Source organism: Panthera onca, chromosome B3 (genome assembly GCF_046562875.1).
Source record: "Panthera onca isolate mPanOnc1 chromosome B3, mPanOnc1 haplotype 2, whole genome shotgun sequence".
Taxonomy (NCBI): domain Eukaryota; kingdom Metazoa; phylum Chordata; class Mammalia; order Carnivora; family Felidae; genus Panthera; species Panthera onca.
Window position 1 is genome coordinate 10233805 of NC_138344.1, and position 27488 is coordinate 10261292.

Sequence of the window (27488 nt, forward strand, 5' to 3'; positions counted from 1 at the left end):
GAGCTTTTCAATAGAACACTGTCATTTTCTGTCATGTTTTATGCTACTGTCATGCAGTTTACTTTTACATATGCTAGGGTGCACAATATTTTGTGAGAGAGAGGGAGAGAGAGACGGAGGGAGAGAATGAGAACATGTGAACTGGGGAGCATACAGGGAGAGGGAGAGAGAGAGAGAGGGAGAGGGAGAGAGAGGGAGAGGGAGAGAGAGAGGGAGAGGGAGAGAGAGAGAGAGAGAGAGAGAGAGAGAGAGAATCCCAAGCAGGCTCCATGCTTTCAGCACAAAGCCTGATGCAGGGCTCAAAAACACGAACTGCGAGATCATGACCTGAGCTGAAATCAGGAGTCAGATGCTTAACCAACAGAGCCACCCAGGCACCCCCTATTTTTACATTAGACACTCAGTTATCATTTATAGTGACTTAAAAAAGAAAAAAGATGTTTTTTTTATATATCCCTATAATTTAGCCATTTCTAGAGGGCTTCATTTCTTTATGAAGATCCAAGTTTCAAATGTAAGTTGATAATATTTGAGGTTCTATGAGTTTCTGCTTGAGGTTCTATGAGTTTCTTGGAGTTGTGGTTTGGCCTGTTTCATTAATTTAGGAAAATTTTTAGCCATTATCTCTTCAAATAGGTCCTATGCCAAATTTTTTCTCTCTTTTCTTTCTGAAATTCCAATTGCACTTACGTTAGATTGTTTGATAGTTTTCCCAAGTCTCTGAATTCTCTTTTCTGGGGTTTCCCCTTTATTTTTCTCTTTATGTTTTAGTTTTGGTAATTTCCCTTGAGTTATATACAAGCTATGTAATTCCTTCCTTGAATACGATGAGTCCCTGATGAGTCCATTAAGGGTATTCTTAATCTGTTGTACTGTTTTAACAAAATTTCTAGCATTTCTATTTGATTCTTTCTAATAGTTTACCTCTTTGTGATAGAATTCTCCATCATGTATGCATGTTATCCACCTTTTCCGTTAGGGCTTTAATATGTTAATTCTAGTTATTTTAAATTAAATGATAATTCCAGCAATGATTATATATATATATATATATATATATATATATATATATATATATATATATGGTTTTTATTTGTTTATTTATTTTGAGACAGACAGAGAATGTGCAAGCAGTGGGGGCGGGGCAGAGGGGCAGAAGGAGAGGAGAGAATCTTCTTTTTTTAGTTTATTTTTTTTTTGAGAGAGAGAGAGAGGGGGGTAGGGAGGGGCAGAGAGAGAGGGAGAGAGAGAGAATCCCAAGCAGGCTCCACACTGTCAGCACAGAGCTGATGTGGGGCTCGAACTCATGAACCATGAGATCATGAGCTGAGCTGAAACCAAGAGTTGGATGCTTAACTGACTGAGCCATCCAGGCACCCTGAAAGAGAATCTTAAGCAGGCTTCATGCCCAGAATGAAGCCCAATGTGGGGCTCCCTCTCCCCACTGTGATACCATGACCTGAGCCAAAATCAAGAGTCACTTAACCAACTCAAACACCTAGGCACCACTTTATTTCTGTTTTTGTAATATTACTTTGTTTTGACATAATGTTTTGTTCTTGCCTCTTTGTGTATCTTGTAATTTTTTGTTGAAAGTCAGATATCTTATGTAGGACGGTAGAGACTTTTTAAAGAAATGGGTACATCTTCTCTTTTGCTAAGCATTTACGGGATATGGGAGTGTTGAGATGATCTAGTATTTGTGCTTGGTTTCAGTTTTTTTGGTAGCTATTATTACCTTAGAAATTTGTTTTGACTTCCTTTTTATTGGGGTATAATTTATATACAGTAAAATTTGCCCTTTTTACAGTACAGTTCTGTGAGCTTGCCAAGTGCATACAGTCAATCCAAATACAGAATAGATTCGTTACTCCCCAGATTTCCTCATGCCACTTTGCAGTCAATCCTTACTCCACCTCCAGTCCCTGGCAGCCAATGATCTCTTTGTCACATAAATGGAATTTTGTAATACGAAGCTTTTAATCCATTTTTTTTTTTTTCACTTAGCATTATGTACTTGAGCTCTATCTATGTCATTGCACATTTAGCAGTTTATTTTATGGCAGAGTACTAGTCCATGGTATGAATGTACTACTACATTTTCATCCATTTACCAGTTGAAGGAATTTTAGTCCTTTCCATATTTTAGTGTGTTTAAATTAATATTTTATTTAGGATGTTTATAACTTTATTTGCATATGAAGTTGTTCTACTTTTTTTCTCTTGCAAATTAATAATTGCTTTATCTTTGTTATTTCTTTTTTTCCCTATATTCTACTTTTTACTTAAAAAAATATCTTTGAGAGACAGAGAGACAGAGCATGAGTAGGGGAAGAGCAGAGAGAGAGGGAGACACAGAATCCAAAGCAGGCTCCAGGCTCCAAGCTGTAAGAACAGTGTCTGACATGGGGCTTGAACTCATGAGCTGTGAGATCATGACCTGAGCCAAAGTCAGTTGCTTAACTGACTGAACCACCCAGGTGACTCTATAGTCTACTTAAAAAAAATGTTTATTTATTTACTTTTGAGAGGGAGGGGAGGGGCAAGACATACGTAGACAGAGAATCCCAAGCAGGTTCCACACTGTCAGTGAAGAGCCCAATGTGGGGCTCAAACTCACAAACTGTGAGATCATGACCTGAGCTGAAATCAAGAGTCAGACACATAACTGACTGAGCCACGCAGGCAACACTCCTATATTCTACTTTTTAGCAGTTTATTTATTTATTTTGAGGGGGAGAGAGAGAGAGAGAGAGAGAGAGAGAGAGAGAGAGACACCGAGACCATGTGATTGGGAGAGGGGCAGAGAGAGAGGGGGAGAGAGAATCCTAAGCAAGCTCCAGCTGTCAGCACAGAGTCCAGCGTGGGGCTCAGTCTTACGAACTGTGAGATCATGACCTGAGCCACGATCAAGAGTTGGGAGCTGAACCGACTGAGTCACCCAGGTGCCCCCCTATATTCTACTTTTGGCATTCTGTTTAAGATTTTATTCCCAAATGCTATACACATGCTAGGATCTTTGTAAAAGAGACAGGATGAGTTCTTGCGATTTCAGCACTTGGTTGGCCTTGAGTGTGAAAGAAGTGGAAACAAGGAGATTGGGTTTACTGGCAGATTCACTGAGGCATAAGTATGTGTTTTTAGAGACTATTTGATTGACATTGGCACCAGTATTTCCTTTCATAAATATCTTCCTATTCTCCGTGAGAGCATATTTTCATAATGTGGAGAAGTAAGATGACCATATCCTAGGCCATATCTTTTATTTCCTCTCAGGCAACACACAGTTAAGGCCCTTCTCATTTATAGAACCATATGGAGCTGGGAAAAAAACACCTCCTCCATACCCGTTTTAAAGATTTTTAAATGCAAGCTTAGAGAGGAGAAAAGACTTGCCTGAGACCTCTTGGTGATTAAGCTCTGAAAGTTGGGACCCTACTCTTCATTTTCTGGAGAATGGTATCAGAGGTGGGGAAAAAGCCTGATGACTACATTTGGGGAATGTAGGAAATTATATAGAGAGTTCAGGCAACATTTTCAGTTTCCTCCATTCTTTAAGCAAACTAGGTCCAAGCATATATTTTCTGAAGCCAACGATTCCCTTGTTTACACTCTGCTTTACATCAGATTAGGACCTGACATGAGATAATGTGTGAGAGACTAGAATTCCAGTTCCTTTCTTGACCATTCTGTTTCATTTTACTGTACCCGGAAGGCTTATGATATAATAGGATATACGTGCAGAAGCTTTGGAGAACTGTACCCATTGTTTATATTCTCCCTGAAATATTCTCCCTGAAAAGTGCCCCCTTTGAAATATCTTATGACATACCTCTCTCTTGATCATTATCACACTAAATTTTAATGATTAGTTTCCTTGTTTATCTCTTTAATTAGACTGAGTTTCTTGAGGATGCCATCAGGTAAAACACGTGACTAAATTGATACAATTTTGGGCACAGTTTAGATCCTTTGGTAGACTAACCATTGACATAAAGTGTTTGTAGTAATAATTCTGCCATGGACTCTGGATTGCCAACGGATCCTGTTTTCTTACAGGACAAGTTCCATAAGATACTTGTGCAAACTTTCCTTTCAGCCTTTTAACTCTCCTGTATGAAGAATCTTGGACCAGTTCAGTATATAAATTAGAGATAGGGGATGATTTATATAAAGACTCATAAAATATGCCATGGCCCTTTCTCCTTTTATCTCTTTCTTTATAACTTTGGCTTTTTATAACTCACTTGGAGATACATTTTAAGGTCTGCTTGCGTCAGGCCCATTATGATTTATGGCTCTGCTCCCTCACCCACCCTCGCCAGAACATTAAAATATATCTGAAGGCCACATCAGCAGCCTATTACTATATTAAAGAGAAGGATATATTAAGAAAGACAAAGACCTGAGACAGTCTCCAGGAATAGCTTTCCTGAGTAAACATATCCAGCATACGAATCACATTAATTTTGAAATCAAAGGCATCTTCCTGTAACAAAAGGCTTACCGATTCATTTCTCCATGGAAACCTGAAGAGTTCAGTGATACCTTTGGAGGCCCCTGTTTAAAAGTCTGTAGCACATCTGACCCTATGAAACATTGTACAAAGTAATTTGGCCTCTGCCTCTGGTGATTCTGGTTCAAGTGGTCTAGGCATATAGGAGACAGCATCCTTCACAGCAGTCTTCTGTTGTGTTCTGTTGCAAGAGGTCCGGGGACCTCTCTTTGAGAAGCACACGCTCAGGCCTTCTTACTGGGTGGGGGTCGTTTTGCAGAAGCTAGCGACAGGTGAATCTAGATTAGGGCTGTTAGCAAAATACAATATAGCATGAAGGAAAAGGGGAACTGGTCATCATACGTGGTCATGGACTGAATTATGTGGTGGCCCTGAAGGGGAACAATGAGTCTCAGCAGCAGCCTGTGCTACCTCTGTCACTGTGATTCCCACTGTATTGTGTGTTGTCTGTTTGCTTGGCTTGTTCTCCAATTAGACTTGAAGGCAGGGACCATGTCTTTCCTCTCTGTATTCGTAGCACCTAATACCATGCTAAGTTGAGTTTTGCTGAAGACTGAGTGTATAAATACATGAATAGACAAATGAACGAATGGGTTGTAATTCTCCACAAATCACATCCAAGGCTTCTAGCTTACAGGTTTGACCTAGCTTGGGAAAGGCCCAGCAGAGGAAGAAGTTAGTTCATGTACATCAGTCCACATTTTTTGTTTAAAAAAAATTTTTTTTTTAACGTTTATTTATTTTTGAGACAGAGACAGAGCATGAATGGGGGAGGGTCAGAGAGAGAGGGAGACACAGAATCTGAAACAGGCTCCAGGTTCTGAGCTGTCAGCACGGAGCCCGACACGGGGCTCGAACTCATGGACCGTGAGATTGTGACCTGAGCTGAAGTCGGATGCTTAACCGACTGAGCCACCCAGGTGCCCCTGGTCCATGTTTTTGAATGTAAGATAGTTTTTTCCTAGTAAGGAGTTGGACTAGAGCAGTACTTCCAAATGTGGCTGCATCTCAGAGTCACGTAGATGCTTCCCCCTTATTAGTTGTTTTGTTTTTAAGTGACAAGTGTATATATGTGTGGTATAAAGGAAGGATTGACATTATCTCATTCCTGACCCCCATTGCACCTCCCTAGGGCCAACCACACCTACCAGTTTCTTGTGCAACTTTTTGGATATATTCTATGCGTCAGAGGTGATGTACCATATCTTTTCTTACGGGAATGCTCACATGCTAGAGACACTATATTGCACTTGATTTTTTTTTTTCAGTTAACAATATACCTTGAAGATTATTCCATATTAAGACATGCAGATCTACCTAATAACTGTAACAGCCACATGTGATTCCACTGTGTGGTATCTATCTGTTTATCTGTCTACCTACCTACCTACGTACCCATCATCCTTCTAGTAATCAATTCTTATAAGAAATGTTATGGGGCTCCTGGGTGGCTCAGTCCGTTAAGCATCCGACTGCAGCTCAGGTCATGATCTCACAGTTTGTGGGTTTGAGCCCCGCATTGAGCTCTATGCTGACAGCTCAGAGCCTGGAGCCTGCTTCAGATTCTGTGTCTCCCTCTCTGCCCCCTCCCTGCTCATGCTCCGTGTCTCAAAAGTAAATAAATGTTAAAAACAATTTTTTTTAAAAAAGAAATGTTGCAGGGTGGCTGGGTGGCTCAGTCGCTTAAACGTCTGACTGTTGATTTTGGCTGAGGTCATGATCTCATGGTTGTGAGATTGAGCCCCAAGTTGGGCTCCACAATGAGCATGCAGCTTGATTAAGAGTTTTTCTCTCCCTCTGCCCCTCCCCCCACTCATGCTCATGTTCTCTCTCTGTCTCTCTCTCTCAAAAAGAAAAAAAAGAGATGTTAAAATGAGCATCAGTGAATGCTTCTCTTTGAATGTATGAGCAGGTATAGGTAGGATAAATTATTTCTCTTTCTTTCTTTCTTTCTTTCTTTCTCTCATTTTAATTTATTGTCAGGTTAGTTAACGTATAGTGTATACAGCGTGCTCTTGGTTTTGGGGGTAGATTCCAGTGATTCATCACCTAAATACAATACCCAGTGCTCATCCCAACAAGTGCCCTCCTCAATGCCCATCACCCATTTTCCCCTCACCCCTGCCCACCCCCCCATCAACCCTCAGTTTGTTCTCTGCATTCAAGAGTCTCTTATGGTATTATGCCAAGTGAAATAAGTCAGTCAGGGAAAGACAGATATCATATGTTTTCACCCATATGTGGAACTTGAGAAACTTAATGGAGGACCATTGAGGGAAGGGAAGGGGAAAAACTAGTTTCAAACGGAGAGGGAGGCAAACCGCAGGATAAATTCTTCAAGGCGGGATTTCTAGGTCAAAGCGATTACACACTTAAAATTTTGCAAAACTGCTCCCCAAGGAGGCTACACCAATTATATTCTACCAACCGTGTGAATGAGAGTGCCTGTCCCTCCAGATCTTGGTTGGGGAAATCTTTAAAATGAAGACGCTCAGTTCCTCCCAAATCTATTGCTTCCAAACCTACTAAGACCAGCTGAGGGAACTGCATGTTCTTAAAGCTCCGCTTAGAGTGACATTTTATCAATATTTTCATTTCACACTATCCCACATGTCAATGAGTCTGATGCATAAGGTCTGTGACCGTATTGGGAATCACCAGGTGCTGTAGAAGATCCTGTATCTACCGGGTGTAGGCACCAGCTTCCTCACTCCTGCTGCCCTCCCGCCTTTATAAACATCAGCTAAGGAACAGGGACTAGTCTAGGTCAAAAATAATGTTTTAGTCCTTTTTAAAAAAAGTTCTAAATGTTTCTTTATTTAGAATAACATTAGTCAAGTAAAAAAAAACCTACCAGGACAAATCAGGAGAAGGGAGAGGGAGAGACCATAGTAAAAAGGAAAAGCTTTATATTATTTTAGTACATTTAAAGGCATTTTTTTCTTACTTTTTGAACATAGGGCCAGCATTTTCATTTTACTCGACCCCACAAATTATGTAACCAGCCATTGTTAACAAGCCTTCCAATGATTCTGATATAAGGGCAGGATGAGAGCCACTGAAGCAAGTGATCTTTTTTTTTTTTTAATTTTAATTTTATTTAATTAAAAAAAATTTAATGTTTATTTTTGAGAGAGACAGATGCGAGTGGGGGAATGGCAGAGGGAGACACAGAATCTAAAGCAAGCTCCAGGCTCCTAGCTGTCAGCACAGAGCCCGATGCGGGGCTCAAACTCAGGAATGGTGAGATCATGACCTGAGCTGAAGTCGGTCACTTAACTGACACTCAACCTACTGAGCCCCCCAGGTGCCCCAAATGATCTTTAAAAAAAATTATTATTATTTAAATTCAAGTTAGTTAACATACAATGTAGTCTTGGTTTCAGGAGTAGAACCCAGTGATTCCCCTACATATAAGATCCGTATGCTGAAAAGTACAGAAAGCTTATGAAATAAATTGAAGAAGACACAAAGAAATGGAAAAACACTCCATGTTTCAGCACCTTTGGTTTGAAGTTCTCCATTTTCTGCCTTTCTGTGCTTTTGATTTTGGTCTCAAGTCTTCTTTCTGCCTGGTTGAATCACTCAGGGGCTAATGTCTTTTCCACAGGTTCACAAAGATGTACTTTAAACACGTACTCTTTGAGGATACATTCTTTGATGAGTGCTATTTTCAAGATGTTACATCTACTGATACCTATTTCAAAAACTGCACCATTGAATCAACCACCTTCTACAACACAGGTAAGAACATGGGTGGTGTGGGTGCGCTGGGTCAAGGGTCTTGGACTAGTCTTATCTAAGACACGATAGTCTTAGTCATAAGCTTTAGGGGTCGGTAGCAAGGTGCTTACAGATGTGACTACTGAATCTCACTCAGGTTGGAAAAATGGGTTCTCACCCTAGGTATGGCATGGATTAGTTGCACAGTTTTTGCCAATGCATTTATTTTGTCTGCATGTTTTATTGCACGTGAAGCGAAAAACAAAAGTTTGGGTGAGTGCTCTAGTCTCAAGGAGACTGATGATATGTGCTACAGGTCCTCAGTAGGAACAAAATATAACACAGATGAGGGGTGCATGGGTGGCTCAGTCGGGTGAGTGTCCTGCTCTTGATTTCGGCTCAGGTCATGATCTCACAGTTCATGAAATTAAGCCCTTTACATTCTGACAGTCTGCTTGGGATTCTCTCTCTCCCTCTCTGCCCCCTCCCCCTGCTCACACATGCTCGCTCGCTCTCTCTCTCTCTCTCTCTCTCTCTAAATGAATGGATAAAGAAGATGTGATATGTACAGACACACACACACACACACACACACACACACACACACACAATGGAATATTACTCGGTGATGAAAAAGAATGAAATCTTGCCATTTGCAACAACATGGATGGAACTGGAAGGTATTATGCTAAGTGAAATAAGTCAGTCAGAAAAAGACAGATATCATATGTTTTCACTCATTTGTGGAATTTGAGAAACTAAACAGGTGATCATAGGGAAAGGGAAGGAAAAATAAGATAAAAACAGAGAGGGAGGCAAACCACAAGAAATTCTTAAATACAGAGAACAAACTGAGGGTTCATGGGGGCCTTGGGGGGTGGGGAAAATGGGTGTTGGGCATTGAGGAGGGCACTTGTTAGGATGAGCATTGGTGTTGTATGTAAGTGATGAATCACAGGAACCTACTCCCAAAGCCAAGACTATACCATATATATCGCATGTTAGCTAACTTGACAATGAAGTATTTTAAAAAATGTAATTTTACTTGATTCTTTTACTTTTTTTAATGTGGCTACTAGAACATTTAAATTTATGTAAGTTGTTCACATCATATTACTATTGAACCGTGCTAGCAGATACAGTTGTAATTACGTATATGAGAAATTATACATGTGTAAAGAACATCTGGAATTGTCTTTAATATTAACTGACAGAGGCTTTGTTAAATAAAACAAGATACATCCAAAAAAATAATTAAAAAAATAAATAAACAACATTAAAAAATAAGGCACAGATGAAAACCCAGGGTTCCAGGAAGGCTGCATTTTACGTACACGGGGTGCTCTTGAAGACCTCGCAGAATTTGAATCTTGCAAAATTCAAGAGTCATGTTCTCACAGTAATGAAGGAAAAGGAAAAATTGTATGTTTTCAAGGTCTGTGCATGAAGTGAGATGATAAGAGTATTTTAAAATCGCACCATTTCGGATTTCCGTGATTAAAAAAAAGTTCACAAAATCCCACCAGGCCACCTCTCCTTGTTACTTTTACCACATCCTACGTTAACATACCAGGTCAAGTTGGGATGTAGGGAAACTACCTGAGTTTTACCAGGGGCTCCACCTACATTGTCTCCAGTGAGAAATGCATGATTATTTCCATCTTATAGCCGAGGAAACCCAGGATCACAAGTCTTGCCAAAGGCCACAGGGAGCTTGGATTTATTCCTTAGTTGTTTGGCTCTGAAGTCTGTCATCTTGTCACTGAACTCCATGCATCATGCCATATCAGTGCGTTCTCCCTGGCATCAGCACCAGGGTTTATGCAAGAACATTTTTCTTCTATCAGGTCAGCCTCAAAAGGTTCAATGTCTGGCCTCCAGATATCCCTCAGTCTCTAAAAAATCCATTATGAGATTTACCTTCCTGAACTTAAAAAAAAATGAGAGCTATACATTTCCTATTTGTCATTAAAACCTGACGAATCTTTTAGTTTCTTCTTTCAAGAAGAAACTTTTTTAAGTTTATTTATTTGTTTTGAGAGAAAGAGAGAGAGAGAGAGAGCATGAGCACAATCAGGGGAGCAGTAGAGAGAGAGAGGGAAAGAGAGAGAATCCCAAGCAGGCTCTGCCCTGTCAGCACAGCGCCCAATGCGGGGCTTGAGCTCATGAACCGTGAGATCATGACCTGGTTTGAAACCAAGAGTTGGACACTTAATCAACTGAACCACAATGCGCCCCTCTTCTTTCAAGCTTTAATGTTGCCTCCTTGTTTGCATCCTCTTACATGGGGATTTCTGAGAACACCTGTAGTCATGAAATGTCGGTGGGCTGGGAAGTGATGGAGATAATCAGGTGTAATTTTCTAATTTTGTAGGAGGGAGTTTGGGGAGGTTAAAGAGGGTCAACAGCAGAGCCGGTTCCCGAAAGCCAGGTTTCCTGAGAGCCCACGTAGGCGATCTTTCTGCAAGAACAGTTGGTGGTAGAAGGTGCCGGAAGACTTGGGAACTAGTTTTAAAGCAAATGGTTTATACTTTTTAAAAACTATGTTTTTGGACATGATTTGGGTTTACAATGAAATTGGAAAGAAGGTACAGAGATTTCCATGTAACTCCTGCCCCACCCCCCTCCCCGATTATCAACATCCCCCTACTAGAAGGGTGCATTTGTTACCATCGATGAACCTGTACTGGTATATCAGGATCATCTCAAGTCCAGAGTTGACTGTAGGGATCACTCTTGGTGTTTAGCATTTTATGGGCTTGGACAAATGGATGATGGCATATATTCATCATTACCATGCCATATAGAGTATTTTTACTGCCCTAAAAATCCTCTGTGCTCTCCATATTCACCACCCCCTGCTTCCCATCCTGGACACCACTGAGCAGATGGTTTTTCTTTTGAAGAATGTTCAGGTTTCTGCATGGGCTCTGGACCTAATTCTCTCTCTTTTTAAAAATTTTTTTAATGTTTATTTATTTTTGAGAGAGAGAGAGAGAAGACGAGCTGGGGAGGGGCAGAGAGAGAGGGAGGCACAGAATCTGAAGCAGCCTCCAGGCTCTGAGCTGTCAGCACAGAGCCTGACATGTGGCTTGAACTCACGGACCACGAGATCATGACCTGAGCCAAAGTCGGATACTTAACCAACTGAGCCACCCAGGCGTCCCTGGATGGAATACTCTTGTCTTCTGCTTCCTATAAGCTGGTAGCCTTGGACCTTGGTGTCATCTCATTGATAGAAACAGGCTGTTCTGTAGCCTGAGAGATGACATATTCAGGCATGTCTCTCAGTGAGTGTTCCTTACATTTTCCTTATAGGAAGTTGAAGCCGTCCTTACATTTTTAGAGTTTCCTCTCTTCATTCATACCTGGCCACATGTCACCTTGACTTTGAGACCGTCTGATTCCCAGAGGCTTGTGGCAGTCTGCCCATGGAAGGGGCATGACTTCATCCCTTCCTCTGCCCCATCTCTCCCCAGCCCCCCGTCCACTTGCCACGAACCAAAGGTTTCCTTCTCTCCCCAGACCTCTACGAGCATAAGTTCATCAACTGCCGGTTTATCAACAGCACCTTTCTGAAGCAGAAAGAAGGCTGCCACATGGACTTTGAGCAAGATAATGACTTCCTGATTTACCTCGTCAGCTTCCTTGGCAGTCTGTCTGTGTTGCCTGGGAACATCATTTCTGCTCTGCTCATGGACAAAGTTGGAAGACTCAAGATGATCGGTGAGTAGTCAGGCATGCCACCTCTCCTCCAGTAGGTAAGGACGGTGGCTTTCAAGTGTAATAAAGAAGCAGATTTTTTTTCTTTTCCTTGAAGAACTCTCCCACCGGAAACCAAACAGATGAGACGGCATCTGCTGGTGTAGGAGCCAAGGGGGCAGGCATGTTTCCAAAACCCCAGGACTCCACGGAGATAGTTTGAGACCCATGGTCCAGGTCAGGGAGTCCTCTTTAATTTCCTGACTGAGCGATTCTTTGATAGTCATGGTATTAGCACTTCAGTAAGGATATTAAATATATCCGCTCTACCCACTGTGTATGATTATTGTCAGAAAAATATATAAAGTGCTCTTAGATGAGCATCGATTCGTTTGCAGGCTTTAAAATAAATTGCATTACTTATTATTATTTAGTAATGTTAACACTTGGGCTTTGGAGATGGACAGAATTGTGTTGGAGTCCTCCTGAGGCTTATTTGACTTTGGAAATGCTCCTTTATTTCTCCAGGACTCAGTTTCCTTATCGGTAACTGTAACTGGCTGGCACATTGTGTCACCAGAGGATCTCACAGTGCTTGGTGCACAGATGGTCCTTAAAAATGGTGGCAGCATTCATGTACTTTGCTTCACTGCACCAGGATCCCCAGAAGTTTGCTACAGAAACAAGAACCAAAAAGTACACACCCAGGGCCAGGAAAAACATACATTAGAATATATATATTGTCAGCCCAGGGTGGGGACCAGAACAACACACGGATTCACATGTCGTGAAGGGTCTGCTCTAGGGTTGCAGCTGATCAGGAAAATTAATACCAGCTCCCTAGCAGTGAAGTTCAAAGGCAAAGAAAATAAGTCACGTAGTCATTTTGTCAGAGAAGAACAAATCAATCAGGTAGATCTTGGCAAGGGAATCTTTTCCTGATGTTGGGCTCATATTGAATATTGTTGTTATAGAGGAGCATAGATATTTGGAAGGGTAAGCACAAGACATGGCTGTGATTTCAGCTTTTTTTTTTTTTGTAAGTTTATTTTGAGAGAGACAGAGACAGCAGGAGTTGGGGAGGGACAGAGAGAGACAGAGAGAGAGAGAATCCCAAGCAGGCTCTGCACTGTCAGCTCAGAGCCCGATGTCAGTTGAACTCATGAACCATGAGATCATGGCCTGAGCCGAAACTGAGAGTTAGACGCTTGACCGACTGAGCCCCCCCCCCAGGCGCCCCAACATGAGTTCAGCTTTTTAAGTGTGTGGTGAGGATAGGGTCATCTCTAGGCCTGGAAGATTGAGCTGTCTCCTGTGTACTGGTTAGACCCGAGTCCCCTGAGGGAAGGACAGTGTTTGCTAACTCCGGCAATGCCCAAGCTTTTCTGAGGAAGGGGCTACACCATGCATAAGACCAGTGGCTGGGAGTCAGGTGACCATCTTGGCCAACATTCTCTTTATGAGTCTGCACACCTTCCTTTCCTTCTGCGAGCTTATATTACACAGTTGTCAAAGTACTACCTCTGTTTGCTCCAATGAGATAAGGCACGTGAGCATAGGCATGTGACATTTCTGCCCTTCTGCCACTGGCCTCTTGAGTCCCAGGCTGAATAGTGAATTCTGAGGTTGAGGCCTGGGGTAGCCTGGGACGTCTTTGGGAAGGCAGGGCCTGTGAGGAATGGGGTGGGTGCCCATGTGCAGGGGCGTGGCTCACTGCCCAGAGCAGGCACATGTTCCCCAATGGAGACAGCGGGAAGGTTGGGCCCCGGGGAGAAGGCAGGACAGTGAGAGAGCAGACATCCCCTTCACCGCTACTGAAGCTCTCCTTAGCACTGTGAATGTACCCCAGATCAAAACTGATTTCTGGCATGCTCCCCAATTGGATAACCGGAACTAATATTTCTCATTCTTTATGTTCTACATGTTTTTTTTAAAAAAAAATTATTTATTTAAAAAAAATTTTATTAAACGTTTATTTATTTTTGAGAGATAGAGAGAGAGGGTGCAAACAGGGGAGGGGCAGAGAGAAAAAGGGAGACACAGAATTCGAGTCAGACTCCAGGCTCTGAGCTGTCAGCACAGAGCCCGGTGCGGGGCTCGAACCCATGAACCACGAGATCATGACCTGGGCGGAAGTCAGGTGCTTCACCAACCGAGCCACCCAGGCTCCCCTATGTTCTATTCTCTTATTAGCATCTGTATTTTGTTTCTCTGGTTCTGTTGAGAGCTCAGACCGTTCTATCTTTGATCTTTAGTAGAAAGCCTGGCATGCCGGGGACCAACTGTGATATTATCAGTGCGCAGCAGTAGATGCTTAATAAATGTCTCAATGGCGTGTGGGTGACCTGTTTTGAAATAGCCTTTCCATGAAAGGAAATGGCTATTTCCTCAAATTCCCTGCAGAATCTGCGAGGGCAGAGTTTGTCCTGTTTGCGATGCTGTGCTGTTTCCTGGGTTGAACTAGCGTCTTGTTAACAAGGGTAGAAGTTTTCCTGATGAGACCGTTAGTCCTCGTGTATTCATTCAATAAGCAATAATTTATGCGGCGCATACTCTCTGCCAGGCTGTGCGGTAGACAATGAGAACACGGCGATAATTGAGACAGACACTGTCCTTATGCTCACAGAGCAAATGATCTATTGGGAGAGAGAGACAGAAACTAGAAAGTTCATTTAACGAATACTTACGAAGCACATATTATAGGTCAGGCTTTGTGCCAAGCGTTTTGTTAATATTAACCTATTTAACACTCGAAATAAACCTGTGAGGTAGGTACTGTTTTTGCCCACACTTTACAGATGGGGAAAGTGAGGCAGCACAGAGAGGGTATGAGACTTGCTCAGTGTCACGCAGGGGAAGCAGGGATTTGAACTCAGGCCTCTCAATCACAAGTGAAATGAGAATTAACCAAGGATCTATAGCAGGCCACAGGGATCTACGGTAGGATTACCTAATATAGATGAGAGGCCAGTTCCTCAACTATCACTTGATTCATTTGACGGTCATATTTTGTATTCAACAAAGAGCTGTCAACATTTATTGTAAGCCAGGTGCCATGGCTGGCCACTTTGAGGGAGGCATGCATTTAGATGATAGGGTTCTCAAGGCACTGGTGGTCCAGTAGATGTTTGTCTCCTTCCTCGCTGTTTGGAAAGAGATTACAAGGTGACCTGCTCACAGCCCTACCCCTTCCCAGAATCAGCAGAACCCAGGCGATGCTTACCATGTCCCCGCTCATCAGTAGGGTTTGGCCTCAATCTTTGCAGCTCCAGGTCTGAGTGTGAGATTCCAGGCAGAGGCCCCCCAGGAGGCACTTGTTGGTGAGACCAGGCCCCCAACATGGCTTCTTGGCAACTGGAGGACCTGTCTTCCCCACCCCCACCTCCCCCCCACCCCCGGTTGCCTGGTGGGGCGCCTTGGCCTGTTTCCCAGCTGGTAATTTGCAAGCGGCTTTCTTTCTTTCTGCTAACCATTCTCACCGCATTTCCAGCCAGACCCCTGGTCTATGCTGTGCATCCACTCCACATTTCCCAAGCTCTTCTGGGCCGGGCTGGGTGGGTTGGATTTGGGCAGCGTTTGACACAAGCCTTCTTTCAGTGGGACCTCTTATCATTAGCTGGATCAGCCAGAGTGCTGGTGGGAAAAAGAAGCCACCCCAGAGAGTTCTAGTGAAGAGACTTTATTGATGGGATGTGACTTTTAGAGGGGTGGGCAGGGCTATGGGAACAAATAAGGCAGATGAGGCACCCGGATGCTAGCAGAAGTGGCAGCAGTTTCCACCTCTAGGGTTACAGGGAAAAAAATAGCCCAGTGAGAACTGGAACCATGAAGGGGGAGGCTCCTGGAAGGAACCATAGTCCTGTGGGGGGGGGGGGGGGCTGCAGCCATCACCAAAACGGGGCTTATAAATGGGATGGGAATTGGGAAGAGATACTCCAACCCCTCTCCGCTCCCAGCTGACAAGGTATGCAGTCTCTGGGGGTAGCTTCTCAGGGCACAGGGCAGGGCTGAGAAGGGCAGGTCAGATATCTGGGCGGGAGATGGGAATAAATGAAGAATTAACAGCCGGCCTTTCAGGTTTTCTTCGGCAGCCCATTGATGGTTATGCTCTCAATAGCAGGTAAGCTCCACGAGGTGGTTTTGATACTCATGTATCTCAGGCACCCAGAACAATGTCTGGGACATAGATTTTCAACTAGGGCCCCCTCTGGCTCATCCCCAGTAATTCTGGGCTGGGCAGCACCACAGCATGAGGATTTCAAAATCCTTCTCGGGGGCTGACTCTGGTGACATGACCCAAGCAGAAGGCTCTGCTCCCATGACTGGAGCACCATGTTTGGGGCCTCAAGCTGTGCTTTCTCCGTGTAGAGATAGACCTGTTGCACAGGCTGCACCTGTGAAGGTGGGAGAAGGGGAAAGACTGGTGGGTGACAGTCTTGTCTTCATTTTTTTCTTCTGCCCTTGACCTCCCCCTGTAGGTGGCTCCATGCTGATCTCCGCGGTCTGCTGCTTCTTCCTGTTTTTTGGCAACAGCGAGTCTGAGATGATTGGCTGGCAGTGCCTGTTCTGTGGGACCAGCATTGCAGCCTGGAATGCTCTGGATGTGATCACGGTGGAACTATATCCTACCAACCAGAGGTCAGTTCTTCCCTGGGCTTCCCTCTGGGAGTTGTTTGGACTTCTGTGGCCAGAGGTCTACCCATTCCAAGATCCTCTGTCGCTGCCATCTTGGTCTTCCAGGTGTTTTGTGAGCAAAGCATCTCTTAAGCTGTTGAGTTTCTCCTGTAGGGGGGCCAGCAGAGGCATGGAGATGAGCAGGCTAAAGCCTGATAGAGTGGGGTGGGTGGCTAGATACAAAGGACAGGTGTGAACCATGTTCAGGAGAGAGGAATGAGGGTGACACCGTATGTGTCATGCAATCCAAAGAGAGGTGAGAATAGGCCTCTGTTGGGAGATATGGGACAAAGTTGAGGAACTAGGTAAACAAAAGGTAGATGAGAAGTAAGGGAAGATAAAGGTAGGGATGAGGCATGATGGTCTAGGGCATGTGCAGAGAACGTGGTAGGGAAGCCCAGCATTTACTTTTATTTTGTGCAAGCCATATGAGAAGAGTCCTAGTTTAAAGGCATAGGGTCAAGGCCATTACGTAGCAGTTATTTCTCGTTATGGAGAAGGAGTTGTGAGTTTGAAGGGTAGCAGGTAAGTGGTCCTGTGGTCACAAAGGAGTGTGAAGAGGGGGAGCCAAACCATAAGAGACTCTTAAAAACTGAGAATAAACTGAGGGTTGATGGGGGGTGGGAGGGAGGGGAGGGAAGGTGATGGGCATTGAGGAGGGCATCTGTGGGGATGAGCAGTGGGTGTTGGATGGAAACCAATGTGACAATAAATTTCATATTAAAAAAAAAAGGAGTGTGAAGTGATATGGAAGGCAGGTGAATGAAATTCTGCAAAATATCTTAATGATATTCTCCAAATGGGTGACAGAAGTGTTGGAATATGGATAGCATCCCATATTTGGAGCCCCCCTCCCCTGAACCAAAGAGCTTTCTAAGCTTTACAAAAAATAAGAGGAGGAAAAATTATCATTATATCAATAGTATATGATTTTACATCTATGAAACTCAAGACAATTAACTAAAGAGACTGCTATAAACAATAAAATAATTTGATAAGGTGGTCAATAATAAAAGTAACTTAGCTGCATATGGAATTTACAAATATATCACCACATTTAAAAACAAAATTGAATTCCATTTAATAATAGAAGAAATCATAAAATATCTAGGAATCAATTTGTTAACAAAAGTGAAACACTTAGGTTTCACTACCAACCAGAGGTCCGTTCTTCCCTGGGCTGTATGTAGAAAAAACCACACAGCTTTACTGAGAGATACAACAGGAGACTTACATATATGTTAAGATATACCTTATGAAATTCTAAGTAGACTTAATCTTACAAATCTTTCAAATCTTCTTTAGTTTTCTTCTAACTTCAAAGAGTCCATTCAAAATTCAGTGAGATATTTTCTCCCTCCCTCTGGAAACTTGGGACAACTTTGGAAATTTCATTTGGAAAAATATGCATGTGAAAATACCCAAGAAACTTCTGAAAACCAGAAGATTGGGACTGAGGGGCTAGTTATCCACAAAATGATTAAAAATTATAAAAGGAATTTAAGGTACAAAAATGTAGGTACCTTCTTGATAAACCTGTGGTATGAAATATATTAATAAAAGAACTATTTTACTTCAGGTGAAGGAAGACGATGCTGGGAATATAGTCTCTGTGTACAGACGGAGCCAAGAAAGGGTAGATGGTTCCTAACAGTTACCACTCAGGGGGCACCTGGCTGGCTCTGTCAGTGGAACCCACAGCTCTTGATCACGGGGTCTTGAGTTTGAGCCCCACGTTGAGGGTAAAGATTACTAAATAAATAAATAAATAAATAAATAAATAAATAAACTTAAATATATAATAGTTACCCCTCAGAAGTGTGACTGAGGGATAATAATTAGGATTAGGCTTTGCCATGAGTGACAGAAATCTCAAAAAAATGCAGCCTTAGGAAGACAGACATTTCCTTTTTCTCTCCTGTAGAAGTCCAGAACAGGCACTGCAGGCTCTTTTTATCCCTTTCATGAGCTCTGCCAGGGTCCAAGAGAAGACCATCTCCATTCCAGGAAGTGGGAAGGAAGGAAGGAAGAGAAATGGAAGGGAAGAGAGCAAAAAGTGCCACTCACGACACCTCTTAAGGAAATTTCTCGGGAGCTGCCACTTGCACCTACATCCCATTGGCTAAAACTTAGTCACATGGCCAGACTCTGCAGCAAGGGAGTCTGGGAAATGTAGTCTATATTTGGAGAAATGCTATTTAGGGACACCCAGCAGTGTCTGCCACAAGAGGGTCTGGGTGTTATTAAGGAGGAACGCTGATCCTTTCCGCCTCATTCTCTCCATTTGTTTCAGTGTTTCACGGTTTGCATGTACTACCTGTGACAATTTCAAAAAGAGATAACATTAGAAAAGAGAAAGAAGTTTTAAGGAAACACTGCAGGATGTGAATAGTGGTGATCGCCTTTTAGTGGTGGAGTTATATAAGTTTGCATCTTTATGCTATTCTGTATTTCCACATTTGATTTAAATGAGAATGCTTCCTGTTTAGGAAAAAAGTTCCCTTCCACACCTTCACTATACCTTCTCTCACAACAAGGAAAAGAAAGGACCCATGGTCCCGCTCATCTAAGGAAGTCTGGTTTGACTTTCACGATGATTTACTTTCTTCTTCTTTTACAGGGCCACGGCCTTTGGCATCCTCAATGGATTATGCAAATTTGGAGCCATCCTGGGAAACACCATCTTTGCTTCTTTTGTTGGGATAACCATAGTGGTCCCCATCCTTCTGGCTGCTGCCTCTCTTGTCGGGGGTGGCCTGATCGCTCTTCGACTGCCAGAGACCCGAGAACAGGTCCTGATGTGAACACCGTCTGGGAAAAGAAAATGTTGGAAGAATCTTATCCAGGAACCTTCGATGCGCCCACGCTTCCTGTCTGTCACTGTCCAGAGGACACTGTCTGGCGAACTCAGGAGGAGAAGTCGATTTTGGGACTCCTAGTTTAGGATCCATTTCAGCTGTCAATATGCTTGTAACTCAGGTGACTGATTTGGGGGTGTCCTGAATCACCTTTACAATCCCAGAGCTGTGTTCTTGGCTTCAGGTCTCCCCGGCCCAGAGCAGGGGAAGAGGGATAACACCTTCCAGGGCGTGCACACGCTGACCAAGGAGTGTGTGTTCCCCAATGGGGAGGTGCGAGGACTTATTTGCATTTCAGAATGAATTTGAGGGTGAGAAACATTTAAGCTCCTCCTCCGTAAAGTTCCTTGGAGCCCAATGACCTAGCAAACTGACTTGCCAGGAAATTAGAGTCATATAAATAGTGGGCTTGAAAAACAGGATACTTATATTTTTGCACTGAAAAGTGTCACCAGTCATATGTTCCATTTGAAAATTGGCACAATAGCATTGAAGATACTCTAATATAGAAAACCAAATATTTGAGCAATATCTATAGAAATCTACTCACCTCCCACCAGGTGTCCTAAGTTTCCCATGATGATCAAATAGTAAATTTAAGGATGCTATTTATTCCTGCTTCGATCTATTCAAAGAGACTTAGGTATCCTGTAAACTAACTTTGTACATAACTATATTCGGATTTAATTTGCGGAAGTGGTATCTGCAGATATTTGCCAGAATTTTAGCCATATTTTGGGAGGAGTTGGTGTTTGAGGTCCCAGGAAATTGGGTCTGATTGAATGAAATGCAAGCACAATATCTTATAGCCATTTAACTCGCTGTCAGGAGGATGCACTCGGCAAACTCACGTTGTACAGTTCATTTAACCCAGGCGCTGTTCTTCGTGTAGGTGGAGTAGATACTTTTCTCTCTTACACAGATCACTTGTGAAACTCAAGTTCACCAACGTGGGCCCCGGCATTTGACGTGGCTGCTCACCCGGAAACAGTGTGAGAAGGGGTTTCTGGCCCTCCCTTTGGAGACGAGAATAAAATGCAGCGGACAACAGGGGCGATTGAGGGAGGGAAGTGTAGCCACAGTTCTCCAAAGCGTAAATTCTTTCTGTTTCTTTCAACTGTAAAACACGATCCATGTTTGTTATCATGGCAGGAGAAATCTGTGCTACGTGTCCCGGTTCAGGACTTTTGAAACAGATGTCACTGGCATGGGAATTAGGGAATGTAGTGGATGTCAAAGATGTTTCCCTTCCGTGTTCCAACAGAACTCTTTCCTGAGACCCGTTTGGAGCATGAACCGGGGTGGGGAACCTAGGAAAATACTGCTTTGGACAAAGATCAGCAATAGACTGAAGTCTTGACAACACAGGAAAGGAACGTTTCGGACACCAGAACTGTCTAGCATGGAAGGACGGTGAGCTATGAGCTCATGCCCCTGGGGGTGAACTGGCCGAGGCCAGGAGAGTATCAGTTTGCAAGAACTTGTTGTTTAAGTTGATTTCCAGTGTTCTCAGTGCGGCGAATGTCATATGTTCCCTACCAGAAATCTCCAAAAATTTAAACAGGATAATGATGACTGCATGGAGTGTTTTGTCAGATTTAGAGAAACGCTTGGGCCCCACGATAGCTTCAGGTCATCTTTCTGTTATTCTCTGGAGTAACAAACAGGTCAACTGAAGGAAAGAGTAAATATTATGAAACCTTTCTACCCTGGAACTGAGATCAGTTTTAATGGTTAAAATGTTTACTCTGCTTCTCTTGTCCCCTACCTCTTTCTTCACTATTCTTTTTTTCCTGCCCAGGGAAGGAAGACATCTTAACGCTGATTTGATACCCTGATTCCCCCAAATATATAAACATACTATTGTGGATTAACGTTTCTCTCAGTGTTTTACAAGAGCTACCTAACGTAAATGCTACATTGATAATGAGAAGCCCCATGTAACATAGCTGTAATATACTTTCCACTGTAAACTGGAGGTGGTCACATCCCTTGTAACATTATTCTTCAATGGGATACGATTTAATGAGCAGCTGCTGGTTAAGAAATTTAGAAAGCAGTTAGCGTCTGCATTTCTAGTGAAAATGGATCTTGCACATTTAACATCTGATTTGTTTTTAAGTGTTGAGGTGGCTGCCATTATTTGGGGTCACTTCTGCATTACCTTTATGGCTCCTTCAACTGACCACCTAACCAACCAAGGGCAATTCCCGTCTCATCCATCACGTAAGCCTTTGTAAAGGGTGCAGTCATGCCCTGCAGCCTTTCCTCTTGAAGAATTGCCTGGCACTGGTACCCGGCCACTTCTCAAGTGCAGTCATTACTGCTGAGATAAATGCGTCTTTAAAAATAGTCTCTGTGGCAGGTCATTGGGGGTGGGGGGCAGGGATCAGGCACAGCATATCTGGCCAGGCACTTCTTTTTCATTTTGCATTCCACCTGGAGAAACTACCGATGGAATCCGTGGAGAGTAGAAGGATGAAGCTCTCCTTCGTTGAGCGAAACTGTTCCCAGTTCATGATGTATTTTATGATGCTCATTTTGGGAGTAGTTACTTTTAACAGCCTCCACTGTGTTGTGTTATCTCCTGATGCTGATTTTTGACCTTCTGTTTTATTGGAAATAATTAGTGAAAGGGGTGTGCCTATTTGTGAAGTAGCACATGCACCTGAGGTCATAAATAACCACATCCCCAGGATTCCCCGTGACCTTGTATTAGCTCATTAAAAATAATAATAAAAATCATTGTAAACAAACCTTTAAGAAGTGAGACTAGAGGTTATTTCCAGACACTAAGGTTTCTTCTGGATTCCTAAATTGATGGGATCAGCTGGGGTTGGCACGCTGAGACTCATTTCCTTCAGCTTTCTTAATTTGTATAATGCAAAGGTCAAATGATGTGACCAAGGTGACACGAAGTGCTGGGAGTGGGCTACCAGGCCCATGGCGATGTTCTGTCTATAGTTCTGGAGTTATCTCTCAGTCATCGAATCTTTGAGGAATGGGACAGTGTGACAAACATTTACCCTCCATTCCTGGAGGCCATTCACCGAAAACTCATGTGATAAGTGGAAGGATCAGTATACATATGAAATGATTGGTATTATTAATCCATCTAGTCACTCATTCTTCATTTATTCAGCAAATCCTTACTGAGCCCAAACCTTGTGCCAGGCACCTGGGAATCCAGTCGTGAAAACTCTGGTCATAGTTCCTGCCTCCTGCCTCCTACTACTTACAAGTGGGCAAGATGGTTATTCAGTTGGCCATAAAAAAAAAAAAAAAGCACGATGATCTCATCATCAGTAAAATACACCTTTTGTTTGTAAGAGGATTCTTACTTTTTTACCAGTCAACCGTGGATTTCAGAATGCCATTGTTTGTTTGTTTTTTCCTGTTTCTCTTTTCTTCAAGGAGTGTGCTATTTTCTCATCTTTATAAACCCGGTAAGGGAAAAGACAACAAACACCCTTGCTCATTTTCTACAGAGCTTAATCAATCAGTTTTTACTTAATTGACTTTACAAATAGTTGTACATGGAAGAAGCGATGGGGGCCAGGAATGCAAGCTGGACATTGGTTCATGGGCAAGTCTCCCAGTAGTCCCTGGAAACATGTTTCCATTTCCATGGTTGGTCCTTTGATGACACACAAGTGAAAACCCACAAGCAGGTGTAGAAAACATTTATAAAAGTTAAAGTTTTATTTTTCTCTTGGATTGAGGAAATCTGGAGGAAAGAAAGCCATGGCTGGTATGGCTGCTTTGTGATCTTGTTACTGGGAAAAGACTCCTGCCTTTAGGCTTCTGAGTTTTTAGTGCAGTTTTCCATGAGGCTGCCTCAGGGACCAAGATGGCAGTCGAAGGGCTGGTGCTCATGTCCACAGTTCAGGCAGGAAGCAGACAAAAGGGCAAGGGGCAAAGGGACCTCACCTGCCAGCTAAGCCAGCGTCCCTGGAAACTATTCTCTTAGATGCTTCTTCCAGTTGCTTCCACATATATATTCATCGACCTCCCTTAATATTGTAGGGGAGGCTGGGAAATCTACCATTTACCTGGGAACATTGCCACACTTTGTCCAAACTAAAGGAGGAGGGGAGAAAGGATGGGTGGCTCATGCTTCTTGAACTTTTCTGTGTATCAGAATCACCTGGAGGGACATTCAACCTCACACTGCTGGGCTCCACCCTCAGCTGGGGTGGGAACAGAGACTATACATTTTTAACAACTCCCAGGTGATGTGGATGGTGTCATCCTTGGCCGTATTTTGAGCAGTGCTGAAAACCTGCCCATTACATTTGTTGGGGAAGCTCTATTACCCTGGTAATTTAAATCCAGCCCAACCAGAAACTCACAAAAACTAGCAGCTCATGAAAAATGATCATCATCTTCCTTAAAGTTCAGAGACAGTCCATAAGTGGCAGTGTATCAGTAATTGAAGAGCATCAATGAAAATATTCCCTTCCCTGGAAACTGCTTGGTTTCACTCAGGCCTTGAACTTGTGAGCCCATGTCTGTTTGTAGGCCTCTATTTTCTAGGCTCAGGAGAGGGTGGACACCATTTCACCTGGGGTTGATGAGCTCTGTTTTGACTCTTTCCATAAGGTAATGATTTTTACAGACACAAATATATTTGTGGCACATTCTAAATTTTTTTAATGTTTATTTTTGAGAGAGAGAGAGACAGACAGACAACAAGTGGTGGAGGGGCAGAGAGAGAGAGAGAGAGAGAGAAACACAGAATCTGAAGCAGGCTCCAGGCTCCTAGCTGTCAGCACAGAGCCCAATGCGGGGCTCGAACCCACAAACCCTCAGATCATGACCTGAGTGAAAGTCAGATGCTTAACCAACTGAGCTACCCAGGCACCCCCTTTTTAAACAGATTTTTAAAAAACTTGCGGCACATTCTAATCCATTAGGCCTTCTATTGGTACTCTACTAAAAGCTTTCTTCTATGTAGGGGTGAACAGGCAGTAATAAAGACGTACCTAGGTGTGAACCTGACCTGCTGACAGCCAGCCTGAACTTGGTTTGGAAATGTCTCTTGAAAAAGTGAAGCGATTTTTCCTTTAGATAAGAAAAAGGCGGAGTGGGATAAAGTCCTTCACTTAGACCTCATTCAACATGTATTTACAGAATGGCTCTTGTGTGTCCCGTGGTATACCAGGTCCCGACCTTTAGGTGGTCCCCCCAACCCCTCATCCCCATCCCAAGCTTTATGCTTTTGTGGGTAGCTATGTTGTGTTCAGGTGCAGCCATAGGAACAGCTTGGAAATAAATCCCACAGAGCTTTTGCATATGAGGCAAGCTTATAGCACATATTGATTAATTAGCAGAGTATGGGGGAAGGCGGAGAATTTTTTTATTTTTTGCGGGGAGGAAATTTCTATGCATGGTTTTGGTGGCAGCAATGAGGATTCTAAGAAGATTTTTTTTTAATTTTATTTTTTAAAATTTACATCCAAATTAGTTAGCATATAGTGCAACAATGATTTCAGGAGTAGATTCCTTAATGCCCCTTCCCCATTTAGCCCATCCCCCCTCCCACAACCCTCCAGCAACCCTTTGTTTGTTCTCCATATTTAAGAGTCTCTTATGTTTTGTCCCCCTCCCTGTTTTTATACTATTTTTGCTTCCCTTCCCTTATGTTCATCTGTTTGTCTCTTAAAGTCCTCATATGAGTGAAGTCATGTGATTTTTGTCTTTCTCTAATTTCACTTAGCATAATACCCTCCAGTTCCACCCACATAGTTGCAAATGGCAAGATTTCATTCTTTTTGATTGACGAGTAATACTCCATTGTGTGTGTGTGTGTGTGTGTGTGTGTGTGTGTGTGTGTGTCACATTTTCTTTATCCATTCATCCATCAACGGACATTTGGGCTCTTTCCATACTTTGGTTATTATGGATAGTGCTGCTATAAACATGGGGGTGCATGTGTCCCTTCAAAACAGCACGCCTATATCCCTTGGATAAATACCTAGTAGTGCAATTGCTGGATCGTAGGGTAGTTCTCTTTTTAGTTTTTTGAGGAACCTCCATACTGTTTTCCAGAGTGGCTGCACCAGCTTGCATTCCTACCAACAATGCAAAAGGGATCCTCTTTCTCCACATCCTCACCAACATCTGTTGTTGCCTGAGTTGTTAATGTGAGCCATTCTGACAGGTGTAAGGTGGTATCTCATTGTGGTTTTGATTTGTATTTCCCTGCTGATGAATGATGTTGAACATTTTTTCATGTGTCGGTTGGCCATCTGGATGTCTTCTTTGGAGAAGTGTCTATTCATGTCTTTTGCCCATTTCTTCACTGGATTATTTGTTTTTTTGGGTGTTGAGTTTGATAAGTTCTGTATAGATTTTGGATACTAACCTTTTATCTGATATGTCATTTGCAAATATCTTCTCCCATTCTGTCGGTTGCCTTTTAGTTTTGCTTATTGTTTACTTCACTGTGCAGAAGCTTTTTATTTGGATGAGGTCCCAGTAGTTCATTTTTGCTTTTGTTTCCCTTGCCTCCGGAGATGTGTTCAGTAAGAAGTTGCTGTGGCCAAGATCAAAGAGGTTTTTGCCTGCTTTCTCCTGGAGGATTTTGATGGCTTCCCATCTTACATTGAGGTGTTTCATCCATTTTGAGTTTATTTTTGTGTATGGTGTAAGAAAGTGGTCCAGGTTCATTCTTCTGCATGTCGCTGTCCAGTTTTCCCAGCACTTGCTGAAGAGACTGTCTTTATTCCACTGGATATTCTTTCCTGCTTTGTCAAAGATTAGTTGGCCATACGTTTGTGGGTCCATTTCTGAGTTCTCTATTCTGTTCCATTGATCTGAGTGTCTGTTCTTGGGCCAGTACCATACTGTCTTGATGATTATAGCTTTTTAGTTTAGCTTGAAGTCTGGGATTGTGATGCCTCCAGCTTTGGTTTTCTTTTTCAAGATTGCTTTAGCTATTTGGGGTCTTTTCTGGTTCCATACAAATTTTAGGATTATTTGTTCTAGCTCTGTGAAGAATGCTGGTGTTACTTTGATAGGGATTGCATTGAATATGTAGACTGCTTTGGGTAGTATTGACATTTTAACAATATTTGTTCTTCCTATCCAGGAGCATGGAATATTTTTCCAATTTTTTGTGACTTCTTCAATTTCTTTAATAAGCTTTCTATAGTTTTCAGTGTATAGATTTTTCACCTCTTTGGTTAGATTATTCATAGGTATTTTATGGTTTTTTTGTGCAATTGTAAATGGGATCGATTCCTTGATTCCTCTTTCTATCGCTGCATTGTTGGTGTATAGGAATGCAACCGATTTCTGTGCGTAGATTTTATATCCTGCAACTTTGCTGAATTCATGAATCAATTCTAGCAGTTTTTTGGTGGAATCTTTTGGGTTTCCATATAGATTATCATGTCATCTGCGAAGAGTGAAAGTTTGACCTCCTCCTGGCCGATTTGGATGCCTTTTATTTCTTTGTGTTGTCTGATTGCAGAGGCTAAGACTTCCAATACTATGTTGAATAACAGTGGTGACAGTGGACATCCCTGTCTTGTTCCTGACCTTAGGGGGAAAGCTCTCAGTTTTTCCCCATTGAGGATGATATTAGCATTGGGTCATTCATATATGGCTTTTATGATCTCAAGGTATGCTCCTTCTATCCCTACTTTCTTGATGGTTTTTATCAAGAAAGGATGCTGCATTTTGTCAAATGTTTTCTCTGAATCTATTGAGAGGATCATATAGTTCTTGTCCTTTCTTGTATTGATATGATGAATCACGTTCATTGTTTTGCGGATATTGAACCAGCCCTGCATCCCAGGTGTAAATCCAACTTGGTTATGATGAATAAGTTTTGAAATGTATTATTGGATCTGGTTGGCTAATATCTTGTTGAGGATTTTTGCATCCATGTTCATCAGGGAAATTGGTCTATAGTTCTCCTTTTTAGTGGGGTCTCTGTCTGGTTTTGGAATCAAGGTAATGCTGGCTTCATAGAAAGAGTTTGGAAGTTTTCCTTCCATTTCTGTTTT

General features: G+C 42.6%; 1 protein-coding gene across 2 annotated transcripts in view; it reads left to right on the forward strand.

The window, feature by feature from the left end:
* SV2B (synaptic vesicle glycoprotein 2B) overlaps positions 1-22224 on the forward strand; it is a 194243-nt gene extending 172019 nt beyond the window's left edge. For both annotated transcript variants that reach the window (XM_060617724.3, XM_060617727.3), the window contains exons 10-13: positions 8127-8260; positions 11765-11965; positions 16420-16579; positions 19236-22224. In XM_060617724.3, coding sequence (XP_060473707.2) covers positions 8127-8260; positions 11765-11965; positions 16420-16579; positions 19236-19419 — 679 coding nt within the window. In that variant the 3' untranslated portion in view covers positions 19420-22224. The remainder of the gene's footprint in view (positions 1-8126; positions 8261-11764; positions 11966-16419; positions 16580-19235) is intronic.
* Positions 22225-27488: the final 5264 nt, after the last annotated feature.